This window comes from Eublepharis macularius, chromosome 10 (assembly GCF_028583425.1).
Source record: "Eublepharis macularius isolate TG4126 chromosome 10, MPM_Emac_v1.0, whole genome shotgun sequence".
NCBI lineage: Eukaryota > Metazoa > Chordata > Lepidosauria > Squamata > Eublepharidae > Eublepharis > Eublepharis macularius.
Window position 1 is genome coordinate 16,360,327 of NC_072799.1, and position 26,956 is coordinate 16,387,282.

Here is a 26,956-nt window from a genome sequence, read left to right on the forward strand (position 1 = left end):
AGGACAACCATCCCAGATAGAATATAGGTTTGTATTGAAAAAGAAAAGGGTCAGAAAGTAGCAAATTGTTATAATTATAGGGAAAAGATAATCTCCATTCCAGCAAACAAATTTTAGAGGCTGTGAAGGACATATTAAAAATACTTGGTCATATAGCCCTGCAAAGAAAAGGCTGTGTAAACAAATATTTGCTTTTTTGAAAATATATGAAAATCACTTGCAAAGTTATTGGGTCGGATAACATAGAGCGGAACTGCAAGTGACAAAAGGCACAGGTTGGACACTTGTCAGCTTCCCTCAAGTTTTGATGGGAAATGTAGGCAGCTGGGCGGAATGTTGGACAAGTGACAGTTGAAAAGTCCATTGGACAGCAGTCAGAGATCCAAGATGCAAGACCAGGATGCCTACATTTCCCATCAGAACTTGAGGGAAGCTGACAAGTGTCCAACCTGTGCCTTTTGTCACTTGTAGTTCCGCTCATAGATACTATGTATAGACAGACTGAAAGATTAAACAGGAATTTGTTCTGTAATATGAAAAAAGTGCAAAAGGTAAATAACGCTACACAGGAAGATATTAAGAACAGTTTGAAAGAATTAAATATGCTGTGTCTTAAAAATGTTAAGTTGTTTTCTGCTATGGAGAGGAAAAATGTGACGTTAATGTTTAGTTTAGTTCTACATCATGTTTAGTTCCATAATCCCATTTATAAACTTGTTTCTGTTACAGAATTCAGCTGCTGGGACTGTGAATTTAAAGGAGAGACAGGAGTCAAGAGGAGGTTTCTTTTAATCTCATTGCCTATCCTCATTTGTCCACTAACATTTGTTCCCTTCAAGCTGTTTTTGACCCTGCTGGGGAAAACTTCTGAGTACATGTCTCTACCCTGAATTTACAGCTGTAGCTGCTCCAGTCAGTAAAATGAAAGAAATATCTACAAACAGGATAATAAACCCCGGCCAGTTGTTTTACATCTGGCTGTTAAAAAGTTTTTATGAAGGCTTTATTTCCCTTATTGGTAAATGTATTTATTCATGCTCTTCAGATTTAAAAAGACTGCAAACTTGGTCAGAAGTAACCTTTATACAGCGGTTCCCACATTATGGAATAGTCTGCCCCGGGCTATTGGGAAGGCCCTCATGCTTCTATCGTTTTGCAAAATGTGCTCAACAGAATTGTTTAGGAGAATATTCTTGTCGGGGAGTAGAGCTGTGGTGCGATGGATAGGATTGCCAGATCCCCCCTGGTAACCAGGATGGGTGTGGGGTGTGGATACTTACCTATGTGCACATGGCATATGCCGATGACATCATTTCTGGCACGACCCCAGAAGCAAAGGCACCAGGGCTGATTTTTAAATACTTGGCTGTTGCATGACATTGTCTTGCTGGAAATGACATCATTGGTAGGGTCCACAGTTGCATAAATGTGCCCATTTTGCCACTTGCCTCCTCCTATGTGGGTCCACTGGAAATCAGTGGATAGAGGCAGGAATAACTGGGAGATTGCCCACCACCAGCAGGCACCTGGTAAGCCTAGTAATGGATTAGCTGAGAAGGTGACATCTATTAAGGCTACTCTGTTTTTTGCTTCCAGCTCTTTGGTCCCAACCCCACTGTGTTCTGTTTTTTCTTTGCAGTTAGACTCTAATATTATTGTCATATTTTGTGATCCATTTGCTGCTTGACTGAATGGCTTAGTTTTTATTAGGAATCTCTGCAGGTGGATTCTCATGTTATCATACAAATGGAATCATGAGTTGTAATGGCTGACTGATTAATTGATCAGTTCTATCATACTTGTAATTTGCCTTGAGTACCAATGAAAAAAGTGGAGTAAGTAAGTAGATAAATAAATAAATAAAATTGACCCTGTCCAGTTTGCACCTTCACTATAGCCCCTGTCCGAAATGACTTTTGTCCAAATGGATTACACCATCCCCAGCGTAACCTTTTCAGTAGTCAAAAAGGGCCCCTCCTTCCACTTTTGCTAGTAGATAAGCTGATAGGAGCCAATCCAAAGATCTTGAGATGGCAGAGCCTTATGGGCCTGTAGCACTGTGAATTGTTCTGAAGGAGTCTGGTTTCTGTGTGTATCCTCCCATTTTCTTAAATAGGAATCAATCATTTTTTTTCAATACTTTATGATACGTACATCCCTGCCCCGAACTGGATAGCCCAGGTAAGCCTGATCTTGTCAGATCTTAGAAACTAAACAGGGTCCGCCTTGGTTAGTAATTGGATGGGAGACTCCGACGAAGACCAGAGTTGCATAAACAGGTGATGGAAAAACCACCCCTGTTAGTCTCTTGCCATGAAAACCCCACCAAGAGTCGCCATAAGTCTGCTATGGCTTGACAGCATTCTCCACCACCATTATGTCACACTCCTAGTCAGCTCAAGGCAACTTCCAAATTAAACAATAATATATTATTGTAGTTCATGTTTTGTGTTTGTGAGTTTATTAAATGAAATAAAAATTTATATATAGAGAGAGAGAAATAAAAGCTGGAAAAACCCCTAAATTAAACAATAATACAAAACATATTCCTGGATTTCTCTAGAAAATCTCCGAGTCAATGATTCAGTGCTTTCAATTATTTACAGAAAATTATAATACTAAACAGGTGAAGTGTGTAAGTACAAACGACTTACCAAGTGCTTAGAAAGAGATAACGCTTCCCCCTTTGTCGAAGTCCAGTGTAACTATGAATGCATTTTAGTCTAGAAACCAAACATAATAAGTTTCTTAGACTGTGATTGGCTGTTTACATTCAAGGAAGTTAACTAGAAATAAAAAACCACTGAAGCTGATAATTTCTCTCTGTTCACAGATCAGTTTTGTAGCACATAGAAAGTTGCAGAAGTTCTATAATTCATGTGAGTCATTCACACAGAAAAAGGGGGGCAGTGCTTATTTATGTGTTTTCTATTTACGGGGAAAGGAGGGAATGACAGTATACAGAAACTGAACTGGTGAGAGTTCTCTTTTTACTCGTGTAGCCTCCTTAATTGTAATTTCTTACAGGTCATTTTTAAAAATGTGTATTATCCATATCCTGCCTTCCCACCATGTAGTCAAGAAAGTGGATAACAAATATTTTCAAATCATGTCAAGAGACAACACATTAAAGTGGCACAAAGCTAACTAAAATAGTTGTGTGAAATAGCTGAGGTAAAACAGCAGGAAAGCAACTCAAGATACCTTTAAAAAATCAAAGTTCTGTTTTAGCTTGGTGTCAGGGTACTAAGACTCAATCCAGGAATGCAAGAAGCCAGAGGAGAGGTCAAAAGCAGGGCTTTTTTTCAGCTGGAACGCGGTGGCAACGGAATTCCGGAACCTCTTGAAAATGGTCACATGGCTGGTGGCCCCACCCCCTGATCTCCAGACAGAGGGGAGTTGACATTGCCCTCTGCTCAGCAGTGTGGAGGGCAATCTAACCTCCCCTCTGTCTGGAGATCAGGGGGCGGGGCCACCAGCCATGTGACCATTTTCTCCGAGGGCAACCCACTGAGTTCCACCACCTCTTTGCCCACAAAAAAGCCCTCGTCAAAAGCAATCCATGATAAGATTTTCAAGGAGTATACAAGGGTTTGAGGACCAAGACAGGAGAAGAGGACCAAAAAGAGGAGGGCACACATGAAGTTAACTTATGCTGAACCAGACCATCGTTCCATCAAGGCCAACATTGTCTACTCAGATTGGCATCAGCTCTGCAGGCTCTCACCTACTAACTGGTCCTTTTTAACTGGAGATGCTGGGGTCTGAACCTGGGACCTTCTGCATGTAAAGCAGAGGCTCTTCCACTGAGCCACCGCCCCTCCCAAAAGGGAATCTCCATCTGAGCTTGATCTGCTCACAGTCGACGTTGCCCAGACTGAACACATGAATGTAAGAAGACTCTTGTTGGATCAGACCAGTGGACCACCTAGTTCGGCATCCTAGTTTAGACAGTGGCCAACCCGTTGCCGTGGAAGGCCAATGAACAGGGCACAGAGGCAGAAGCATCCCCCCTGATTTATTTATTTTATTCATTTATTATTTCGACTTTTATTCCGCCCTCCCCACACAAGCAGGCTCAGGGCAGATTACATCAGGAAATACATTTATAATAGAACTTACACCTTAAAACAGTTTAAAATCAACAAGAGCGCAGCCATAGAATATCGATTTAAAATATTCAGATAGCAGCAATCAGCTAGTCGGAGGCAATCCGTCTGCCACGTAAACCTGCCATTTAAAAAACTGGATGGTGGATGCCTCTAATAGGGAGGGATCCAATCTTCCCTTCTCCTCTGTTGCCACGGACAACAGGGACCCCTTGTTATGGAACCCCCTTTGAACTGTGCCAGTTTCCTGCCTTGCGGTTTGAGGCTCTGCCCAAAGGCTCTGTTAAGGACAGCATTGCCTGTGCCTGCTTCCTGTTCTCGCTGCTGTTGTGGACTGTGTTACCAATGCCTGTTTCCTGCCTCCTTGGACACCGACCTCACCTGGGCCCAGAGCCAGGCCACTAGCAGCCCAGTGCCACCCAGAGGGACCCTCCGCAAGCCTGGCCAGGCACCCCCTGGTCTGTTCCCATGGGGAGCCCCTTGCAGGACGGTCACTGGGTCTGCCCTCCCCACTGGGCAGCCTGCTAGCCAGCCCATGATGCGAGCCAGGGGAGAAGCCATGTTCCCAGGCAGCAAAGAACCAACATGGACAGTTTGCTCTGAGGCTGCCATTTCAAGACCAAGCTCCTGTCACGTTCGCGGAGCCCAGCTTCACCCTGATATGCATATCGCTGGAAGCCGCCCCGGAATGGAAGCTACGTGCCGGCTGTCCAGAACACCTAATGGACGTATGTCAATACAACCACTACATTCCAGAGCAGATGCCATCAAGACAACTCCAGCTTCCTGGCAGATTCGATCAACCCGCCCGGCACTCCCCTCCCCTCCTTTGTCCCCTCTTCCCAAGGTGTCACAATAATATATTCAGACACTAAAGTGGCCCATTAGTGATAGTTGTAGAACCATCAAGCTTTTGTCTCACCTCCCGAGAACCACCCGGAAGGCCCCCGCCTCAGGGTACATTTTTGGGTATTTAAGCAGGCTCTGCCTGCCATGAGGCGCGCACCATTCCTCTCCGGACCCCCGACCGTCACCCTGCGTATCTAGTGCAGGCATTAGATATCGCCCCACTTCGCTACTGTTTCTCTGCTTTTCGCCCTGATGTATCGCCCTGCTTCTTTGATCTCAAGTGGGCGTCCTGCTCATGCAAACGGCTCTATTTTTCTTCTCTTTATTTCCTAGTCCTTGTATGTACCTTGTTTGTGTGTGCTATTGTAGGCTTATGCAGCACCTTAGTAAACACGTTTTGTACTGATTAGTCCTTGCGTCTTTATTGCGTGAGTAATCCGGAAGTACGGACTCTGGTATACATTGGTAAAGATCCGCACTAACTTAATCCAGACTGCGTGCTAATCTCCCCATAAAATAGCAGTTCTGGTAACACTCCTCTGTTCAGGCTGGTGGAGGCCTAGCCTAGCCACAACCATACACTGGCAGAACATCTCTGTCTTACAGGCCCAGCGGAAGGATAGTAAATCCTGCCGGGTCCTGGTCTCACTAGACAGAGAGTTCCACCAGGTTGGAGTCAGGACCGAAAAGGGTCTGGCTCTGGTCGAGGCCAGGCGGGCCTGATGTTGCCTCTATCACTGGCATTCAAAGGTTTATTGCTTCTGAATACAGAGGTTTCCTTTAGTCACCATGGCTAGCAGCAACTGATGGACCAATTCTCCTTTCATCTATTTAATTCCATTTTAAGACCAACTATAGCTGCAGTCAATTCATTGTTAGGTCCACTGGCAGAAAATTCCACAATTCAATTACTTGCTAAGTGCATACTTCCTTTTGTCTGTCCTGGGTCCATTGCCCACCATAGAATTTTACCAAAGCCTTCTGCAATTCCTAGAGCTACTCACTTTCACTTCTGACATGTAGCCCCTAAGTGACTAGGGTTGCCAGGTGTCTGGTTTTTACCCGAATAGTCTGGTATTTTCTTGGACTATCCAGGGAAAATGGACTCAGAATACTGTACATCTGGAGGGGGAGGGAGGAGAAGAGGAGAAAGGGAAGGAAAGGGGAGGGATCTGTACAGCATACAGGAAGTCACCTCATTCGCCACTGTGGAACAGGTGGGATTTGACCTGGGGCCGGTGCCACTCACAGGCCAAGTTCAAAGCACTCCAAGACTGCACTCTGTACCCACTCAGTGGCCATGGAGGATGGGGTGGAGCAAGGCTGGTAGCTGCAGGCCAATCCTAGTGCAGCCCCTTGACTTCCCTTCCCTCCGGCCCTCCCGCTATCCACCCTTCCCAGGCAGGCTCTGCTGCCTTCCTCCTGGGTTTAGCTCCAGATTCATGCTGTGCCACTGTCTGCTGTTGCAACCCTTTGGCGAGGCATTGAGCTGCCCGTGCTGCTGCCTTGATGGAGCTCTCCCAGCTCTTCATGGTGCTCGACATCCTGTGCGTGGTGGTTGGTGAACACTGGCCTTTTGGGGCGGGCATGTGTGTGGAGGGGAGGGGTTAGGGTTTTCATTCTTGGAAAAGGGCAACCCTCATACATGCAATCTTTTGGAGATATCCTGACTGTTGATATTCTAGGGTTAAGTGTGGCAGGACTCTAATCTGGAGAGCCAGGTTTGATCCCCCACTCCTCTGCTTGAAGACAGCTGGGTGACCTTGGTGAAGTCACAGCTTCTCGGAGCTCTCTCAGCCCCACCCACCTCACAGGGTGATTGCTGTAAGGATAACAATAACACACATTGTAAACCACTCTGAGTGAGCGTTAAGTTGTCCTGAAGGGTGGTATATAAATCAGTTGTTATTGTTGTTGAAGTGTTCTATCAGATCTTGAATCTTTTCTCCGGCGGCCTTCCTTTTGTTAGCTCCACATGGTAGCATGATGTGAGACCTCCTTCGTCCAAGTAATCTCCAGATGGCATCACCCAAATGGAACTTGTCCCGCCCTCTTGTCAAGGGAATCTCTCTCCTCTGGTTGCCCGTCCCCCTTGGCTCAACCTCTTCCTGTTATTTCCAGGAAGAGATACAATTTCTTTGCCTTCTTTTGGGCATGGAACAGGGATCACTGGGAGTGTGGGGAGGGGAGGTAGTTGTGAATTTCCTGCATTGTGCAGGGGGTTAGGTTAGAGGTCCCTTCCAACCCTATGATTCTTGATTCTACTATTCTAATCTAACATTTGAAACCCTCACCTATCTGTCCCCTCCTCGGTACCAGATTCCTACCAGCATGTGAGCTGGCCCCTTGATTGTTCTCTGTCAGCTAGAAGCATTTGCGTAACCAAACCTTAAGTCCTGGGTGCTTGCGATAGCCAGCTCTGGAATGGTGCTTGGGAGCAATTAACCTCGCTCCTATTTCCTGTCCCTTTCCTGACAGAAAAATTGCGGGGAATGAATGTGTGGGTTTTGCAGCCCCCTCAAATTCCCAATATTGCGATGTAGCCCAAAGTGGAGATTTCTCCACACAGGCAGTTAAATAAGTAGAGCAAGAGGCTAAGAGCCAAGCTACAAGTGACGCCTGACACAGGTTGGACACTTGTCAGCTTCGCTCAAGTTTTGATGGGAAATGTCTTACATGAGGACACTCAAGTGTAGGGAGGCACAATGTTAGGGTCATGGGGCAGCCAGGGCTCAGTGCTAGTGAGGACTCCTCGGGAGAAGAGGAGCCTGGTGTAGCTCAGGATTGCTCAGGAGCAGGGAAGCCTCAAGTAGCCAGCTCTGAGTCAGCCAACTCTGAATCACTGGAAGCTAGCAGCGAGGAAGAGCCGCTGCAGCTGATCAGACTCCACAGCCAGCAACTGAGGCAGAACCACCTGCAACCTCCAGCTCCAACAGGTGAAGCTCAGCCAGAGACATCCAACCTACCAGGTTCACCCACACCCAGAGAGCGCTGCAGACAAAGGCAGAGAGTCAAACTGCAGGAGAGACGGCGCAGGGCTTGCCTCCTGGGCTGATGCCAGCTGCTTGTGGATAGCGACGATGAGTAGCATCAGGATAGAGTCCAAGCAGCTGGCTGCAAACCATAAAAGCCAGTCCAGAGGAACTGCCAAGTGCGGAAGCAACATGTTGGAATCTTGTCACTGCTGTGACCACATCACCAAACCATGCTTGTTTCTGTGACCTTTGGACTGTGCCTTGACTCTACCTGCGTCTTGCACTTGAACTTGCCAGTGACTGACCCTCGGACCTCCTGCTTTGTTATTTGGACTGCCCTCTGACTGGACCGGAAAGAACTCTTGACTCAGCTCCCACCTTGGAAAGGACTTTGACCATGCTACTGGACTAGCTCATGACAGTTAGCAGGGAAGCGTAGTTTTAAAAGACAGAGCCAAAGGTGCTGTCAATTTCACCTCTCTAGGGGAGGGTAGTTTTAAAAGACAGAGCCAGTGGAGATTGCTCCTCAGAGTGTTTGTTAATTTCATCTTCACCTCCCCAAAGGCTCTGTCAATTTCACCTCCCCTGTATTATGGATGTATAATATACTTTGTATGCTTGGTATTATATAGTATACTCTGCTGGTAGTAAGCCACATTGAATAAAATGTGGTTTACTTCTGAATAAACTTCATTTGGATGGCTCCTTATTATCTCTTTCAAGAAATGTTGTGGCAGAGGTTAAAAATGTTACTTTTTAATTTTTTTTCCAAACAAAATTATCCATTCACAAAATCACAAATTCAAAACAGAATCCAGTATTTTCCAGTTTAAAAACTGTATCAGTTACTGGAGACCAGACTCCTGCCACGTTGGTCAAAGCAAAAAGGCCAAGTTTCTCATTAGGGTGTTGCATCAGTGCTAACACTGCGGAATATACAGAGGCTGGATACAGGCACATCTGAAAAAGAGGGGGAAATAATCAACTTTCATATCGCATAGAAGCAGTTTAACTTTGTTGGGCAATTTATTTTACTGTTCTATTTGTTTTGGTGTAAGCTGCATTACAGGCCCTGGGATGGAAAAGCAGGATATAAATTTCAATGTGAGTAAACCAGCCAGGCTCAGAGCTGAACTCTACATGACCCACAAATGCATGACTGAAAACCTTATCCTCTGATTATTAAGGAAAAACTGCTCTGAGATACGGCTGCCTGGTTTCCCTCCTGGCATCCCACTCCTTTGCCTGCTGACACCTCAGGCAGGGGAATGGAGTGTGCATTGGCATTGTACCAGTGTGCTGAAATGACTCAAAACTGGGAGTGATGACATGATCTAGAATTTACCAAAAAATCTATGGTTTTACCATAGAGTTTTTGTGAATCCTAGAGCATATAATGACATCGCTTTAGGGTAGCCAGGCCAGGGCATGCTTGGCAGACAGTGGGAGGTTAGGAGTGAGGACATGGCAGCACCAACAACATGTGCACCATGACATCACTTCCGGGGGAAACTAGAAGTGGCATTATGGGGCTCTAGGAATCACTGGAAACTCTATGATAAAACCAGAGATTCTAGCAATTCCTACAGAGACACTGCACACTGCGGCAGCATTTAAAAAAATTTCTCTCGCCACTTTTCAGAACAGCAGCTGACAACAAGGATTGCCAGCGGGAGGTCTCCTACCACAGCAGGAGGACTGGCAACCCTATTTCATTTCCGGTTTTAACCAGAAGTGATGTCAGAATGCCAGTATACCACTGGCATGTCAGGCCACACCCCTTAATTTATCTTAGGGGTTGCTAACTGTGGTCTGGGAAAGCTACTTTGAGAGGAGAGGTTTTGAATCAAGAAGAGTCAGGGGGAAAGGGATGCTTAATTCCCAATATACCTCTCCAGTCAGTTCTTCTGTACAGGGTTCAAGGTTCATCTTTGTGCACGTGGGAGGGGGGTAAACACATATCTGAAACTCAGCTGGGGGAAAGTAGCTGAGGGGGTTACAGTAGGGAAGAAATTAGTGGTGAAAGAGTTAAGCAGCTTTTCTCTCTTGCCATTTCTCTGCCATGCCTTATCTTCCACGTTCATTTTAAGACTTTGCTTTTCCTTTTTCCAAATGCAGCTGCTAGAATTGCTCTTTCAAGGAGGAAAATAGCCTGGGCAGACAGAGAGAAAGGAGGGGCTATTTAAGCCTTTCCTCCCCTGACATTTTCCTGTTGAAAAGTTTTTCTTCCAGCTGCTTTTACCTGGCTGGAGAAAACTTGTGGATACTTGCATTCCCCCCTACAGCTTGCATACAAGAAGCAAAAAGGGTGTTTTTTTCACTCAGAAAATGACTGGGGGGAGGGGGGAAGAGTGATTAAGGAACCCCTCCCCATACTATTCTCCTCCTTGGAACAACATCTCTGAGGGCTATATTTGGAAAAATATTTGGGGGGAAATCCTTTAAAATAAAACATATAGCATGGCATTTGGCCCTATCACATAAACCCCACCTAAGAACAATCAACCATCAAGGTGAACTGGACAGGTGGAACACAAGTATTCTAAAGAAATAATATAACACATATTTGGGGGTCCTCAGAAGCCTTGTAACACATGTGGATCAATAATCCTGTCCTGTGATTCCAAAGCAGTTATTAAGCCCTGCAAACAAAACTACCAACCTTCCTAGAAGATTCCCATGGATTTCCTCTTATTGATGTCTCTCTTCAGCTGACAAAGAGAACAAAGAGGACAACAGCCCGTAGCTAAGAAGTCTCCCATGAGGGAGCCCTATTTGGAAAAAGAAAAACTTTTGACATCGAAATTTTGGGAGAAAACAATTATGCACACAACAACTGAGAAGTCCCTAAGTGTGTAAACTCAAAAATAAATCTCAGTGGGGTTCAGTGATGCACGAGAGGGAAGGATAATGTATTTAGTGAAGTTCTGCTTTCTCAAGCCGTAGCTCAGCAGCTGCAGCAACACCTAGCACTTCAATGTAATTTTTAACAAAATATCTATGTACACATGGAGCAGGTGAACAGGCAGTTTGCTTGATTTTATTTAATTTGCTTTTGAAATTAAGACCGAAGAAATTCCTTGGGTTTGAGTCCAGTGGCTCCTTGGAGACCAACAAGTTTTTCAGAATGTCAGCTTTCAAGAGTCAGAGCTCCCTTCTTTAGACACCAAGGGTCAAACCATACGAGACAAATACACTTGAATTACACTCAAATTACGCTCAAATACACTCGAGTTACAAAATACACTCAAATTATCTGTGTAATTCAACTGCATTTTGTCTCATGTGGTTAAACCCTAGGAAATTCCTTGTGCCACATCTTGAGTGCACAGAAGATAGCAAGGGTACAATAACTTTCACAGAGAGCCAAGCTACAAGTGATGCCTGACACAGGTTGGACACTTGTCAGCTTCCCTCAAGTTTTGATGGGAAATGTAGGCATCCTGGTCTTGCAGCTGTAATGGAGAGCCATAAAACCAGGATGCCTACATTTCCCATCAAAACTTGAGGGAAGCTGACAAATGTCCAACTTGCGTAAGGTGTCACTTGTAGCTTGGCTGTTAGCCAAACAGACAGCAAAGAATAATTTAAGTACTTCTGCTAGGTCCGTTTGGCATACAGAAATCTTCTGCGACCCTAGGTTTACCAGGTTCCTGCTGGGAAGTCAGGAGGATCCAGCCAGACTAAAATAAAGTAAAAACCCAGAAGTGATGTGATGTCAGTCAGCTTTAGGAATCGCCAGAAACTAAGTTCTGGATTTTCCCTGGAAGTGACATCATGCCAGAACCAAAGCCTACCCCCTGGTCCCCTACCCCCAATCTTACAACCCTCTTAATTCAGTGAAACAAGGAGTCTCTACATGTTACTAAGTACCTAAGGATGCTCAAGTGAACCTCATTTCACATGTCCCCCTCTAACTTTCCATGCACTTGATTGCACAGTCACACCTCAATTTGCTCCACCTCACATGTTTGATATCAGTTCCTCCTCAGCTGCTAAAAGTATCCCAGTTTCCCCCACTTTTCATTGAAATGCAGATCTTGACACTTTCTCACAGCCTAAAGAAATGCAAATTGGCAGTTCAAAGGAGCCTACAGTACTTGTTCTCACAGCAAAAACAGAGCAGAATTGGCGCTTTGCCCTCTGGAATCACTTATAGATGCAGTCACACAAAGGGAGCACCTGTGAAATTGGCATTCATGTACATTAAGAAAGAACAGCCTGCATGCAAATTGAAGACTAGACATACAATCCTGCACTTGAGCATCCCTAGGCACTTATATCCAGAGGAGTTAGCCGTGTTAGTCTGTAGTCGCAAAATAGTAAAGAGTCCAGTAGCACCTTTAAGACTAACCAACTTTATTGTAACATAAGCTTTTGAGAAGCACAGCTCTCTTTGTCAGATGCATCTGACAAAGAGAGCTGTGGTTCTCGAAAGCTTATGCTACAATAAAGTTGGTTAGCCTAGGTACTTAGTAGTGTGTAGAGAGACTCTTACTTCCTAGTACTGAGGATTGCAGCCTTAGAGACTAAGCACGACTGGGCAAATTAGGTCTGAACTCTTATTTTAAAAATTAGCTTTTTTTAAAAATTAGCTTTGGGAGCGGGAATTTTGAGTGGAGAAGTGGAAGGGGGAGCTTTTTCTCTTCATCTACGTGCAACTTTGTCCCTAATGTGCAACTTCAGTACTATATTGCCATTAAGGTTGCCAATCAAAGCTGGTTAAAAAAAAATGGGGGGGGGGCAGAGACAGACAAACCAGCATGCAACATCACTTCTGGCAAAAACCAGAACTGATGTCATTTTGCAGGGGCAATGGTCTAGGATGTGCCTAAAAGTGAGTTTGAGAGGAATCCTGGAGCATCACCCTGACGCCAAGATGTCTCATTTCCCCCTTTTTTTCTCACACTAGCCTTAGAAGTACTGACAGGGAACCATGGAAAGGGGCAGGAGATCTTCTGCTATACTGGGAGGCCTGGCCTGTCTAACTGGCATGCAACATACCTCCCTAAAAGTTAATACTGCATTATGTCTAATGCAGACGGGACTCCCCCCATCTACCAACTCTCCAAATGGATAACATTTATCACACAGTCTCCATCTGAAAAATCATTTCTCCAGAAACATCAGATCTCTTGCTAGCAGAATAATGTGATTCCGATAAATATTGTGGTAAATAAATAGCCACTCACTACATAAGATCTGGAGCCTACTAGGGCCAGTTCAAGGCACTTTGCGCCTAGCATTGCCAGTTCCAAATTGGGAAATTCCTGGAGATTTGGGGGATGGAACTTGTGGAAGGTGCTGCTTGCGGCGGGGCGGGGCGGGGGGGACTCAACTGGGAAGTGATGCTATGCAGTCCATCCTCCAAAGCAGCCATTTTCTCCAGGAGAACTGATCTTTATCATCTGGAGGAGGTTACCAACCCTATTTGGGCCCCAAGCAACATGTGGCCATTGCTTCCTCCTGCTCCACCTCTATGACAATGCCACAGGGGCCATGGGTTTGTTTTCTAATTTCATAATCCTAATCTTATTGCATTGCTTATTGGTTGCCTTATGCTGTCTGATTGCACTGTTTTTATATCCTGTCATCTGCCTTGAGTCTCAGTGAAAAACGTGGACTACAAATAAATAAATAATTATCACATGGGACTCCAGTATCAAGGATGGGCAATACAGTTAGACAGTACACTTACTGGGATCCCATATCTAGTCCGGTAGACAGATCTCATCGCCATGGTTGGGCCACACAAGCAGCATTCATCCATGTCAGCTGCAACTTGGCATCCCAAACAAGTGAAACAAAACAATCCACAGAGGCCTAAGCAAAAATTGGAGCAGAGCATTAAAAATCTCTGAAGTCCTTTGGCGGAGTGTCAATGGCCAACTGGGCATCAATGACAGCATGACGTCACTGCTGGGGAAACCTCGGAATCACCCGTTTTACCATATAATTTCCAGTGATTCCTAGAGAGGCATGATGTTACTTCCAGGTTTTCCCAAAAGTGCTATAAATGCTGTTGCTGATGGCTGCCCCCCATTTTTTAAAAAATTATTTTTATTTCAATTATTGACAAAACTGTTTACAATATGAAATACAACATGGATAAATTGTTAAAAACTACATAACAGAGAAAGGTAAAACATGGAAAGACAAATTCAAATTGAGTGATCTGATATATTTTGGATTATAGATTCAGGACTGTTTGGTATATTTTATTGGGAGGATATAGATTTTCTTTAGAAATGTATTCAAAAAAGTGGAACCATTTTTCCATAAAATGTGTTGTTTGGGAAAAATTTTCAGCTTGATAGATTCCATCATTGATTTTTTTTCAAATAAAAAATGGTCCCATAATTTAGAATACCAACTGGTAATTGTCGGTACAGTATTTGATTTCCATTTTAGAGCAATTAAATTTTTTGCTGCCATTAAGAAGATATTGATGAGGTCTCGTTGAATTGGTGGGAATGGCTGCCCCCCATTAACCCACCCCTGGTCACCCTACGGGCCAAGCTACAAGCGACGAATGACACTTGAACGGCAAGTGAACAGACTCGTGTGTATTCCTCTCTAGCTTGGCCCACAGCGCCTTTAATTGTGATCAATAATTTCCTGGTGGATCATGGAATCACACACAACTGTATTACAGACAAGTCAGTTGCACATCAGCATAAATACAACATGAAACCAACCTATCTAAGGGCCAAGCTACAAGTGACGCTAGACACGTGTTTTTTAACATGTTGGAGACACAATGTTGCCTGGGAACTGTAGTTGAAAACAGCGTTATGTCCCTGGCATGGAGACGCAGGGGAGAGGAAATGCTTTTCAAAGACAGTTTTCAAAGAGAGCTGTATGAGATCGCTGGGGGAGAGGAACTTTGCAATTGTTTTCTTGCAATCTCAATGGAGAGATGAACTACCAGCTGGGGACATAACTCTGTTTTCAACTGCAGTTCCCAGGCAACATTACGTCCCCAACATGTTAAAAAGCACGTGTGTGGTGTCACTTGTAGCTTGGCCCTTAGATAGGCTGGTTTCATGTTGTATTTATGCTGATGTGCAACTGACTTGTCCAGTGCGGCTCTCTTTGAAAACTGTCTTTGAAAAGCTGTTCCCCTCCCCTGCCTCGCTGCACTAAGGACATAATACTGTTTTCAACTACAGTTCCCAAGTAACATTGTATTCCCGACGTTAAAAAAACACGTGCCTGGCGTAACTTGTAGCTTGACCCTATGGCACCGTGGCAGAGACTGTTCTAGTTGGGTGTGAGAGGTGAGATTTTATAAGCCTGATCAGTGACTGGATTTCTTTAAATAAGAAAGTATGACACCTGTATGCAGAGTACATACGGATCCTACTGCTCCAACCCACCCAGTTCTTCCCTTAGTAAACATGCATCATCTACAAGACAAAGAAAAATTGTTTCCATCCTACAAAAGCTTCTGGTCTGGTCCACCATTCTCTCATGACTGTGTCACATCCCCAAAACGAAATAGTAGCATGGCCACTCACATACTCCGACGTCACTGCAGCAGTCGCATAAATCCGTCTGCCACTCGCCCTGTTGTGGCTGGGTCACCACAACTGGTTGCTGACTTATGACCACAGTACTCATTTTAAAGGGCTGCTGGTTAATATAGAGAAAAGGAGGGATACCAAACACATTTGTTAACAAACAATCTGCACTCTGGCGTTACAATCATGCAGCAAAAGGAACGAGATGGGGCCATGGCTCCGTGGTAGAACATCTGCTTTGCATGCCGCAGGCACAAACGTCTACTTCTGGCATATCCGGTTTAAAGGATTTGGTGGTAGGCGATGGGAAAGATCTTGGACACTAGGAAGCCACTGCAAATGACATGCTATCCAGCACTCTCTGTTTTGTAACTGAGAGCCAAGCTACAGGTGACGCCTGACACAGGTTGGACACTTGTCAGCTTACCTCAAGTTTTGATGGGAAATGTAGGCGTCCTGGTTTTACAGCTTGGCTCTCCATTACAGCTGCAAGACCAGGATGCCTACATTTCCCATCAAAACTTGAGGGAAGCTGACAAGTGTCCAACCTGTGTAAGGCATCACTTGTAGCTTGGCTCTGAGTGTGCATTTGAAAGGATGCTACAACATTCTCTGGCTTTGCTGAACATTCTTGTACGATGCATGAGTCGTTCTCGCTCTTCACACTAAGAACTGACTCCTCAGATCCATGACATTCTGGCCTCCTCATGTGGCCAATACAGCTCGTATACACGTGTACACAATACCCCCCTCCCCAGTTTAATGGAGGGCGCAGAGCCACATTCTCACTCTACTGCATGGGAGCAAAGGAATTGACTGCTTTTCTTTTTAAGATTTAAACCTTTTATTAAAAATTACATATTTATAATACATATCATTGCAAAACAACAGGCTATGCCAACAAGGAGGTGGAAAACGTTAAGAAAAGAAACAGCTGCATATTTTACAGCTTCGAAAAAAGAGTATTACAGTCTTGCTGGAAGAGTGGACATCACAGTGCTGCCTTTCCATAGGATCCTGGAATAGGTGGAGGAGGATAAAGAGTTGCTAAAGGCAAGTTGGAAAAAAATTAATGGGTTCCAAACATTATTTTAGAAGTATCGGTACTTGCTTGGCTTTTTGTTAATCTAATTTGTTGAGCTGATTTTTCTAACTGAGCTGGTATTTAATACCTAGGGTGCTAACCTCCAGGTGAGGCCTGGAATGCTCCTGGAATTACAACGAGGGTTACCATGTGCCCCGACCCCCCTCCCCCCACGCCCACTTACCTGGCCAGCGGGGGGGCACACCCCTGGGTGCGAGGCATGCTCCTGCGTCGAGAGAGTGGGCAGCGGCAGAGAGAGAGCAGGTGGCAGTGGTAAGAGCAGGCTACTCTCACTGCCGCCACCGCCACACCCCTTGTCACTGCCAGTGGCGACTGCACAGGGGCAGCAGCAGCTGCGGTGAGAGAGTGGGCCGTGGCAGCTGCAGCGGCGGCAGTGAGAGCAGCCTGCTCTTGCCACCGCCACCTGCTCTCTCTCTGCCGCTGCCGCTGCCCACTCTTGCGATGCAGGAGCATGCCTCGCACCCAGGGGTGACCGCGCCACCCAGGGAGGGGGCGCCCTAGGGAGCGCGCCCCCCCACTGGCCAGGGAAGTGGGCGGGGGGGGGATAAGGGGATCCCCTGCCCTGGGTGGGGGGATGGCAACCCTAATTACAACAGAGATCAGTTCCCCTCGAGAAAATGGCAGCTTTGGAGGGTGGACTGTATAGCAGCACATCCCAGCTGAGTTCCCTCCCCTCTTCAAGCACCACCCTAAAATCTCCAGGAATTTCCCAGCCTGGAGATGGCATCCCTAGACCACATGGTAATTGGAACTTTTGATTGCCAGTGCTGAGATTAGAAGGATCATGTTGCCAGGAAAAGAAGTGCTATTAAATATCTGTGTGTCAAATGTTTACTGTTTTCTGTAAATAAATGTAACGAAGCCAATTTAGGACCAAGTATTAAAATCAGTTTAACAGTTTGTCGATCTCGTTATGTATCATTAGCAAAAACATTTTTTTTTACACCTCCCCCATGTGCAGAAATAGGAACATACATTATTGTAGACTCTCCAACAGCATGAGTTAACTACAGAGAAGTTCTGCTTTACAAAATCATTAAGGAACTTTCTCATCACTGCGGAAATGGATTTCAAAGGCTGTGCCTTCCAGATAACATCCCAAGGTTAAGGTTGCATTTCTGAATTCAAATCCACTGCCCAATCATGGCCTAATGCAAGCTTTTACACAAGTATCCAACTTGATCACGTAAACAAGATGCACTGATAATCATAGGTGACTGGAGTACAAAACAAAGCAGAATCAAACATTTAGACTAGGATTATGAATTGAAGCAGGAGAGCAGCTCAGATAATTTGGCAAAGCCAACAACTTGTTCATCGCAAACACGTGTGTCAGGCAAACAAACAAAATTGTATACATGGAAATCACCAACTGGCCTTTACAGGAACCAAATATTTTGCGTAATTGGAAGCAGAAGATGGAGACGCTCTATTCTTTCTGATAAAAACAAGACCAGGAGCCGATTGTGGTACAGACTATGAATTGTTAATATAAAAAATGAGAATAAAGCTTAAGAGAAACACTAAAGATTAGTGCCAAAATATAATCTAAATAATATCGTGTAAAGAACAGATTTGCATTACTGAGTTTGATTGTGAACCAGAAGAACTGTGGGCGATCAAAACATTCCCGAATACAAAGATAACATGATGGGAAAACCTTCCATTTAGCTGAAGGTTGTTTTGCACATTACAAAGTCCGTGTGGTTGACTCATGGACAGTCAACTGATGTTTTCCGGGAGTTCCATGTTTGAGATTAAATTCTCAGGCTCTAATTTGAAGCAGGAGTGTGGTGATCATCCACCCAGGACTGGAAGTGGTCCTAGAAGCAACCATTTTGCAAACTGGGGATACTTAAGTTTAATCATCACTACATTTAAGATGAGCAAATATTGGCTCCCTGGAGCCATTTCAGCTTAGGAAAATGGTAGTGGGGGTGGGGACTGTAAGCCCCTTCTCCCTGCATGCTAGAGTCCTGCTTTGAATCAGGCTCCTCCAAACCTAGGAGCTGAGCTACGAGCACATCTGACCCCAAATCCTGAAGACAGCCATGTATCCACCATGTGGTTTTTGCAATAGGTGACTTATCTTGGGCTCTTGGCTCAACAGGCTGGCATTAAATGTACAAATCCAGGGCTCTTTTTCAGCTGGAACATGGTGGAATGGAGTTCCGGACCCTCTTGAAAATGGTCACATGGCTGGTGGCCCCGCCCCCTGATCTCCAGACAGAGGGGAGTTGAGATTGCTCTCCGCGCCACTCAGCAGCGCGGAGGGCAATCTAACCTCCCCTCTGTCTGGAGATCAGGGGGTGGGGCCACCAGCCATGTGACCATTTTCTCTGAGGACAACCCACTGAGTTCCACCACCTCTTTTTGCGGAAAAAAAGCCCTGTACAAATCTATATGTTTTTTCACACGTGGCAATCAGCAATGTGTGCATGCGTGGGAGGGGAAATCTGTATCAGGAAAATGGCATAGAGGAAAAGAGTTTAACCCCTCCTACACCCATTCAGCACCCCCTATCTGAATCTCCCCTACCCATGACTGGCTGCTTTCATCTTTAGAAGAAGATGGCGGAATCCACACGTCCCAGCATAGCGCTAAACTGCCGGAACGATAGCGTCTTCCTGGCGCGATTTCTGACGTCATCTACCCATGTGGTGCGATGACATCAGAAATCACGCCAGGAAGATGCTATTGTTCCGGCAGTTTAGCGCTATGCCGGGACGTGTGGATTCAGCCGAATACAGAAAAGAGTGACTATAGATTTCCAGCACCACAATCAAAGTCGGAATCCAGATCATATTCTAACATCTTGCATGTTAGAATACTCCTTTGAGGCTGCAAGGATACATGTTTTGAAGACTATATTCCATAATCTGTCTAAACCTTTAGTCTGTACGGGGGCCGTCATGGTGACTTCAAAAGGCCAATTGCGAAAAGAGGCCGCTTTCCTTCATACCCACCCGTGGAACTACTCAAGGGGGAGAAAGTGTTATCTCATTGTTAAGGTTTCCTACAGGAAACCTCTACAGTATGCTGCATTGAACTATTAGCTGGAAAGGCAATAATATAATAATTATTTTTAATATATTGCCTTCTGCATGCTGAAAATGCATGAAAAGTTGACAGCCCTAAAAAAGACAGGCCCTTCCCTCTCATAAAAGAATTAAATGCTACATTTCCAGGAACGTATGCTGTTGTGCAAGTTATTTATACTGATTATCTCCATGATTCATAAGTCCTAAGGTTAATCTCTTTTTCCTGCTATAAAAATGAATTAATGGAGCAGTAAAGAAGCAGCAACCTTTGAGCCGAAAATCCAGATATGGTCCTGGTAAGAGGAACCCAAGCAGCGTGGTGCAGTGGTTGCTACGGATCCCATTCCCCTGGTAAGGGGGGATCCCTTGCTTTCATCCTCCGCCAGGGCTTTTTTTCTAGGAAAAGAGGTGGTGGAACTCAGTGGTGGAACTCAGGACCGCACAATGATGTCACTTTGGATCAGCTGGAACAAGGGGGAGTTTTTCAAAGTTTAAATCGCCCTTGGCAAAAATGGTCACATGGCCAGTGGCCCCGCCCCCTGATTTCCAGACAGAGGGGAGCGGTGCGGAGGGCAATCTAAACTCCCTTCCGTCTGGAGATCAGGGGGCGGGGCCACCGGCCATGTGACCATTTTCAAGAGGTGCCGGAACTCCGTTCCACTGCGTTCCCCCAGAAAAAAAAGCCCTGCCCTCCACCTCCCGCCTCCACTTAACTGGCTGTCAGGGGAGGAAGACATGGGAACAAGTCTTTCGTGCTTCACTGCAGGCTGATTTAGGCCCCAAATGGGCCGAATCGGGCCCGTTTGAGGCCCAAATCGGTCCGCTGTGAAGTGCGTGTGCACTCCTGCACCTGCACGGTGACGTCACCGGAAGTGCTGTCACCAGAAATTACATCATTGCACAGTTGTGGGACTGCGCACTGAGTAAAGCACGAAGAGGGAAGGAGCCAGGTCTCCTGCCCTCCTGCTGGGAGGGTAAGGTGATCTGGCAACCCTAGTTGGACTAGGATCTGCCACCCAGGTTTTAATCTCCACGCTGCCATGGAAGCTTGCTGGAGACCTTGGGCCAGTCAGACACTCTCAGCCTAAGCTACTTCAGAGGGTAGTTGTGAGGATAAAATGGAGAAGAGGAGGAGGATATCAGCCTCTTTAGGTCTCCACTGAGGAGAAAGGTGAGATGTAAATGAAGTAAATATGTAATATATACTTGCTAAATAATATGGCTACCCTTCATTTTGCATATGCCCAATTCACATTTGTGCTGACCTCCTGGGCTTTTTGTATGCCAGGGAAGCCCAACAGATGCTTTTATAGGGAACAGGGGGTGGGGGGGAAGCCATCTCTGCCGCACTATCAGCTGAGTACACTGACTTGGATAGCCCAGGTGAGCCTGATCTTGTTGGAGCTCAGAAGTTAAGTAGGGTCGGCCTTAGTTAGTAATTAGATGGGAGACCATCAATGAAGTCCAGAGTTGCAAAGGCAGGCAATGGCAGGCCACCTCTGTTAGAGCCAAGCTACAAGTGACGAATTACACTTGAATGGCAAGTGAACAGACTCACGTGTATTCCTCTCTTTTCACTTGCCATTCACTTGCGCTCCACTTGGTCATGTCAAGTGGAGCGCAAGTGAATGGCAAGTGAACAGGGAGGAATACACGTGAGTCTGTTCACTTGCCATTCAAGTGTAATTCGTCACTTGTAGCTTGGCTCTTAGTCTTTTGCCACGGAAACCCCACCATAGCATAGTCAGCTATGACTTGAGGGCACTCTCTACCACCACACCCTTAGATTATCCGTTTTAATGTTTTCAGCATGTTCAACCACCTTTTTGTCTTTATAGTTGCCTTTATGCCATAGAGGGAAAACAACGATACTGCAGTTATTTAAATGAGAAAACTAAAATAAAGCCACCTTTAAAAAAGCTTTTTGGATCTCCCATGTTTCAACACAATCTTAAAGCACCGATGCCTGGAGCCAAAGTCAAAACAAAACAAAAAATGTTCCTGGCTTTGAGCAACAAAAACCCTGTCAGCATATAATAAGGTTAGAAGGACACAAGCTCTGCTTCCAGGGTTATAGTCAAAGGAAAGGAAGGGAGGGACTAAAAGTGAATGTGAAAAAAAATAGAATTAGGAGGAAGTGACCCAAATCTGACAGGACAGATGAGATTCAAACCTTTTTTAAGTTGAAGACGTTGGTTGAGTATCTAAAAGGAGATGATTCTATAAGTAAAAGGTAGCTAAGAAAAAGAGGCACAGAGATACTGAAATAGAAATATATGAGATTTATAGATTACTCCAAGAAAACTAAAAGGAATGAGACAAAAACTTTAGAAGAGACTGAAAGTTACAAAACAGCAAGATTATAAAGAACTTTGCCCTGACCTGAATAGTAAGGTTGCCAGGCTCCAGGTGGTGGCTGGATATCTCCCAGAATTACAACTGATCTCCGGGCCACAGAGAGAAAATGGCTGCTTTGGAGGGTGGACGCTATGGCATTATACCATGCTGAAGTCGTTTCCCTCTCCAAACACAGCCTTCTTCAGGCTTCATCCTGCCAAATCTCCAGGAATTTCCCAATTTGGAGCTGGCAACCCTACTGGATAGCCTAGGCATGTCTGATCTTTGAAGCTACACAGGGTCAACCTTGGTTAGTAATTGGATGGGAGACTCCAAAGATGACCAGGATGGCTATTCAGAGGCAGGCAATGGCAAACCACCTCATTTAATCTCTTGCCTTGAAAACCCCAACAGGGATTGCCATAAGCCAACTATGACTTGATGGCACTTTCCAAAACTACCTGAAGAGCTTTGAAATGTAAGAAGGAAAAGCTTGAAGTCAACATGAGAAACAAGGAGTCCAGTACAGAGGAGCCTCGAGCCATGAGGGAGGGAGGGAGAGATAGATGGATAGTCTATCTGTCCATTAACAACCTGTTTCACTCAGCAGCAGTCCACCAACTGCCCTGCAGGGCCAACAAACAGGGCTATAACAGTCAAGACTTTCCTCTGAGGCTGCCTCCCAGCACTGGTATTCAGAAGACTGGTGCTTCTGAATATGGAGGTTCCCTTTAGCAGTCGTCACGGCTAGCAACCGTTTAAAGACCTCTCTTGCATTATTCTGTCTAACCATTTTGTAAAGCCAGTGACTGTTACCACATCCACAGGCAGTGAATTATGTCATTTGCTCAATGAGAAAAGAAGTATTTCCTTTTGTCTGTCCTGAAACCATTTCCCAGCAACTTTATTGGGAGCCTCCTGAATTCTAGGAGAGGGAGAAAAATTTTTCTCTGTCCACTCTCTCAGTTCTGTACATAATTTTATAAACCTCTATCATGTCAGCCTCCCTGACTTGTTCCCTCTGGTTGTCTTTTTTCTAAACTGAACAGCCCCAGACGCTAACCTTTCTTCATGGGGTAGCTATACAACAAAAATAAGTAGAAGTCTTGTTGAACTTTTTTAAATTCTTGCATCAATTCTTTAGTCCACCGTAGCTTATGGTGGGATTAAGAAAAGAAATGGTATTAGCCTTTAAAATATCACAAGACTCCTGTTTATGAAAAATAACCGGAAGGCAAAACAAGGAATGGAAAATAAGCTGTTCCACCCAAGAACATAAAAAGAAGCAGTAGTTATATTTCCAGCAACAAAAATTGGTAATGATGGACATAAAAGAAAGGAGAACAGTTAAGATCATTAATATTGCAAATGAGTGGTAATAAGAGAGCACACTAGAATGCTAACAATAGTTCTCACATGCACACTAACTTCCAGGGGACTATAAACATAGTATGCATGTGAGAACTAAACATGGTGGTTACATGCATGTGTGAATATGCCAACCTGGCCAATACTTTCATGGAAAACATTACTGTTTAAAGAAATCTATTCTCACATTCATCTGTCAATAAATGTTATGTGGTGCCCCCTGCTCACAATAAACCACAAGATGCACATACGAGCAACCCCATCAACGGTAACGAAGAGAGAAATTTGGGGAAGTTGAGAAGATGAAGAAACAAGATAAAGGGTGGTGGTAGTTCCTGGAGAAAATATGAGTTTGAGTTTGATTATTTCTTGAGAAGATAGCAAGTCTTTCCATGCAAGACTGCTGAAGGAAAAGTATAGAAATGTAAAGTTTAAAAAATCACTGATGCAGAAACGGTAGGAAAATCCAAAAGCATAAATGAAGAGAGCAACGAGAAAGAACAATGGAACCAAAGGCAGCTCACCAATACAGAGTGTAAAATTAGAGAATTAGAAATGCACGAGAACAGATTGCAAGAATCATTTCCGACCTCAAAATTAAACCATGCCAAATAATATCCACAGAACTTCAGACCGCAATGAAGCAAGAGGACAGCGTGATTAAAAGCTTCCAAAACAGTTCCAAAACACAGGCAAGTTCAAGAAGGACATTATATAAGAATTTGCGATTCGGACATGGCAAAACAGCCCCAAATAAACCAGAGGGAAAATCATTATCCAAAAAACACAAACACCAAGTACAGACTGAATGCTCACCGAGCGCATTTGGAAGAGAAATATGAGAAATAAGATGATACTTACTCAGAGAAAGGGGATTAGAGCGCGGGTGTTTTCAGAAGAAAGGGAACAACGGCCAAATTGGAAGGAGAGGGATAAAAAATGTGAACTAAAGGAGGGAGAGAACAGCACTGGCAAACAAGAGAGAATAAACAGATGCAATTGAGGGCAGGGCTTCTGTACCTATAATAGCTGTACACAAGAGAGAATTGTGGCAGATGACACTTGTTGTGGCAAAGGGCTGCAGAAATGAAACTCATCTTGGCATAAGGCTGCAGAAGTGAAAACAGTTGCACCTGCAGAAATTTCCGCTCGTAGAGTATTATTAAAAGTAGAGAAGTGCCGACTGCATTGGATTCCCCTGAACTTTTAACTGACTAGTTCAAGGTATAGAATCACAGCAGCATTCCAGTCCCTAACTGAAATGCTGACATGAAACAAGAAGAGAAAAGTGAGAGCTTTCCTCGAAACAGAGAATTGGAATTTGGCCCTCTTCAACTTGAGGCTCTTCTGTATCCTTTCCCCCTTCCTTTGTCCCCATTCCTGTGTTTTCTCTGCTCCGTGTCACTATCACTATCGTCTGTGTACTTATTCCCATTCATCACATTCTGGCAAATGGTATGCTCCACTAAAAAGTAATGGAGGACTGAGTCTTAACTGAGTTCAGCAGGTTGTACAGCCTTCAGGTTTATTCAGAAAAGATCCCCTGGATCACAGATTTCTTTGTTTCTTGATTTGTTAGGCATATGAAACTGCCTTGTTCTGAGTCGCACCATCGGGCTATCAAAGTTGTCTCTTCTAACTGGCAGCTGTTGCCTCAAAATGAAATCTTTCATTTCACCTTTTCGTTGAAAGTGCCAGGAATCGAACCTTCTGTATGCAAAGTTGATGCTCTACCACCGAGCCAAAGTCCTTCTCGTTCATCTTTCATGATTGGCTTTTCTTTGTGGTTTCTTCAACATTGTTAGCACCTGGTGATTTCTTCCAAATTTTGCGAAGTGGAATATATTAGGAAAATCAAACAAATGTAAGGCAAATTTACTTAACATATTTGATCCAGAGGAGTTAGCCGTGTTAGTCTGTAGTAGCAAAATCAAAAAGAGTCCAGTAGCACCTTTAAGACTAACCAATTTTATTTTATTGTAGCATAAGCTTTCGAGAATCAAGTTCTCTTCATCAGATCAGTTCATCAGATCAGTTCGGATCAGGCATCTGATGAAGAGAACTTGATTCTCGAAAGCTTATGCTACAATAAAATAAAATTGGTTAGTCTTAAAGGTGCTACTGGACTCTTTTTGATTTAACATATTTGAGTTTCCTAAATTTCAATGCCAGGCTACCTGCACAAATTTTAAATCTTAATAAACATTCAAAAGCAACCCTGAGCCTGTTTTTGTCTCCCCATTCTTTTAGATTAAAAAAAAAATATAACTTAATAATAGCATCCTTTCCCTGGAGATCTCAAAGTCAGCAACAGTACTTTTGAATGTTCACAGAAAATCCTGTTGTAATATTAAAGAGAAAATCATATACATTCACGCCACTTACCAAGCACTTAGGAGGAGACAGAGATCCCTCTTAGCCAAGATCAAGTGTAACTATAAATATACTCAGTTAAATAGCCAACGTTTGTAACTTTCCAAGACAGTTAATTGGCTGCTGTCATTCAAGGAAGTTGATAGCTGATCAAAGCTATTCAGGCTGAAAACTGCATTCTCTCAGTGTGTGTTAGTTCACTGAGCAATTTTGTAACACCATAAAAAAAGGAGTTTCAGTATGCATCGTGAGCCAAAATTTTACACAATTCAGGAAAGTCAAGAAGTATCTTAGTCATGGTTTATTTGTGCACTGGGTATGTCCAGAAAATGTCCATATTGTGAGAGCAAAACTTGGCACCCTTTTAGTAAGCTTTTTGCTATAATAACCTAGTCATTCTGTCACTGAGTAAAGAAGATTAATGACCCTACAGACTATTTAAACTGAATCACAGTGCAAACATTTCTTCCTTTTTATTTCTTTGCAAGGCTTCCTTTGCCAAGAGCTGTATGACAAGCACAAATCCAACAGGTGAGTTTTCCTCCGGTGGATATACCAAGGTGAAAGAAAGCTTCATCTGTTGAATTTTTGTTTTTACTGCTGTTGAAAGTACAGGAGCCCTGCCTGGGCGGAAAAAATCATAATCATTTTACACAGATTCATTTTTATTTGTTCTATAAGAATAGAGAGCACTAAAAGTAGATCAGTCCAGACTAAGCAGATGGAAAACTTCATTTGCACACTGATAGATTTCTTTCCGTCTCTGAGAAGCAGGTCACCTAAGGTTGCCAGATTTATGCTATACACATTTATATCCAAATGGGACACATGCAAGTAATTTTCAACGATATTCTTAGGCTGAGATACAGTAAATTCAGAATTCTCAACTCCACGTTCAGCATTTTTTGTGGTTTCTGTGAGGAGGACAGACTGTTCAAGGGAACCATGGGAGTTTGTGCTTTATCTTTTCCTCTACATACATTCCTCCCCCTGCCCCCACAACATACACAACACTTCTTCCTAAGCAATTTCCCTCCCTAGAGCCAGATTTCTTTCGAGAGTCAAAGTCCAGCAGGGAAATAAAAGGTCAGGCAGGAGCCTGTAGAAGGAAAACGGAGATGGATAAAATACTCCCTTTTACTGCTTCTTTCCTGAATCCCCACCCTCTTTGGAACTGCTCATCCAACTTTAATAAAAACTTTGGAGGCCACTTTTCTTAACATTTAACAGCTCTGGTCTATAAAGATGGAGGGGAGCATAAAGGCACCTCTGGCCA

At 44.3% G+C, this 26,956-nt stretch overlaps 1 protein-coding gene across 4 annotated transcripts; it reads right to left on the minus strand.

Moving 5' to 3' along the window:
- Positions 1–8,673: 8,673 nt before the first annotated feature.
- PLAC8 (placenta associated 8) lies at positions 8,674–25,842 on the minus strand. 4 transcript variants are annotated; one of them, XM_054989683.1, is made up of 5 exons: positions 25,693–25,842; positions 15,454–15,565; positions 13,632–13,756; positions 10,596–10,704; positions 8,674–8,893 (listed from the first exon to the last, which is right to left on the minus strand). In XM_054989683.1, the coding sequence occupies exons 2-4, from the start codon at positions 15,554–15,556 to the stop codon at positions 10,600–10,602; spliced, it is 333 nt and encodes a 110-aa protein (XP_054845658.1). In that variant the 5' UTR covers positions 15,557–15,565; positions 25,693–25,842; the 3' UTR covers positions 8,674–8,893; positions 10,596–10,599. The 4 variants fall into 4 exon arrangements, with proteins under 4 accessions (XP_054845658.1, XP_054845656.1, XP_054845659.1 ...); XM_054989681.1 differs by having other exon boundaries at positions 15,454–15,568; XM_054989684.1 differs by lacking the exon at positions 25,693–25,842 and adding an exon at positions 24,169–24,289 and having other exon boundaries at positions 15,454–15,568.
- Between the last annotated feature and the right edge of the window lie 1,114 nt (positions 25,843–26,956).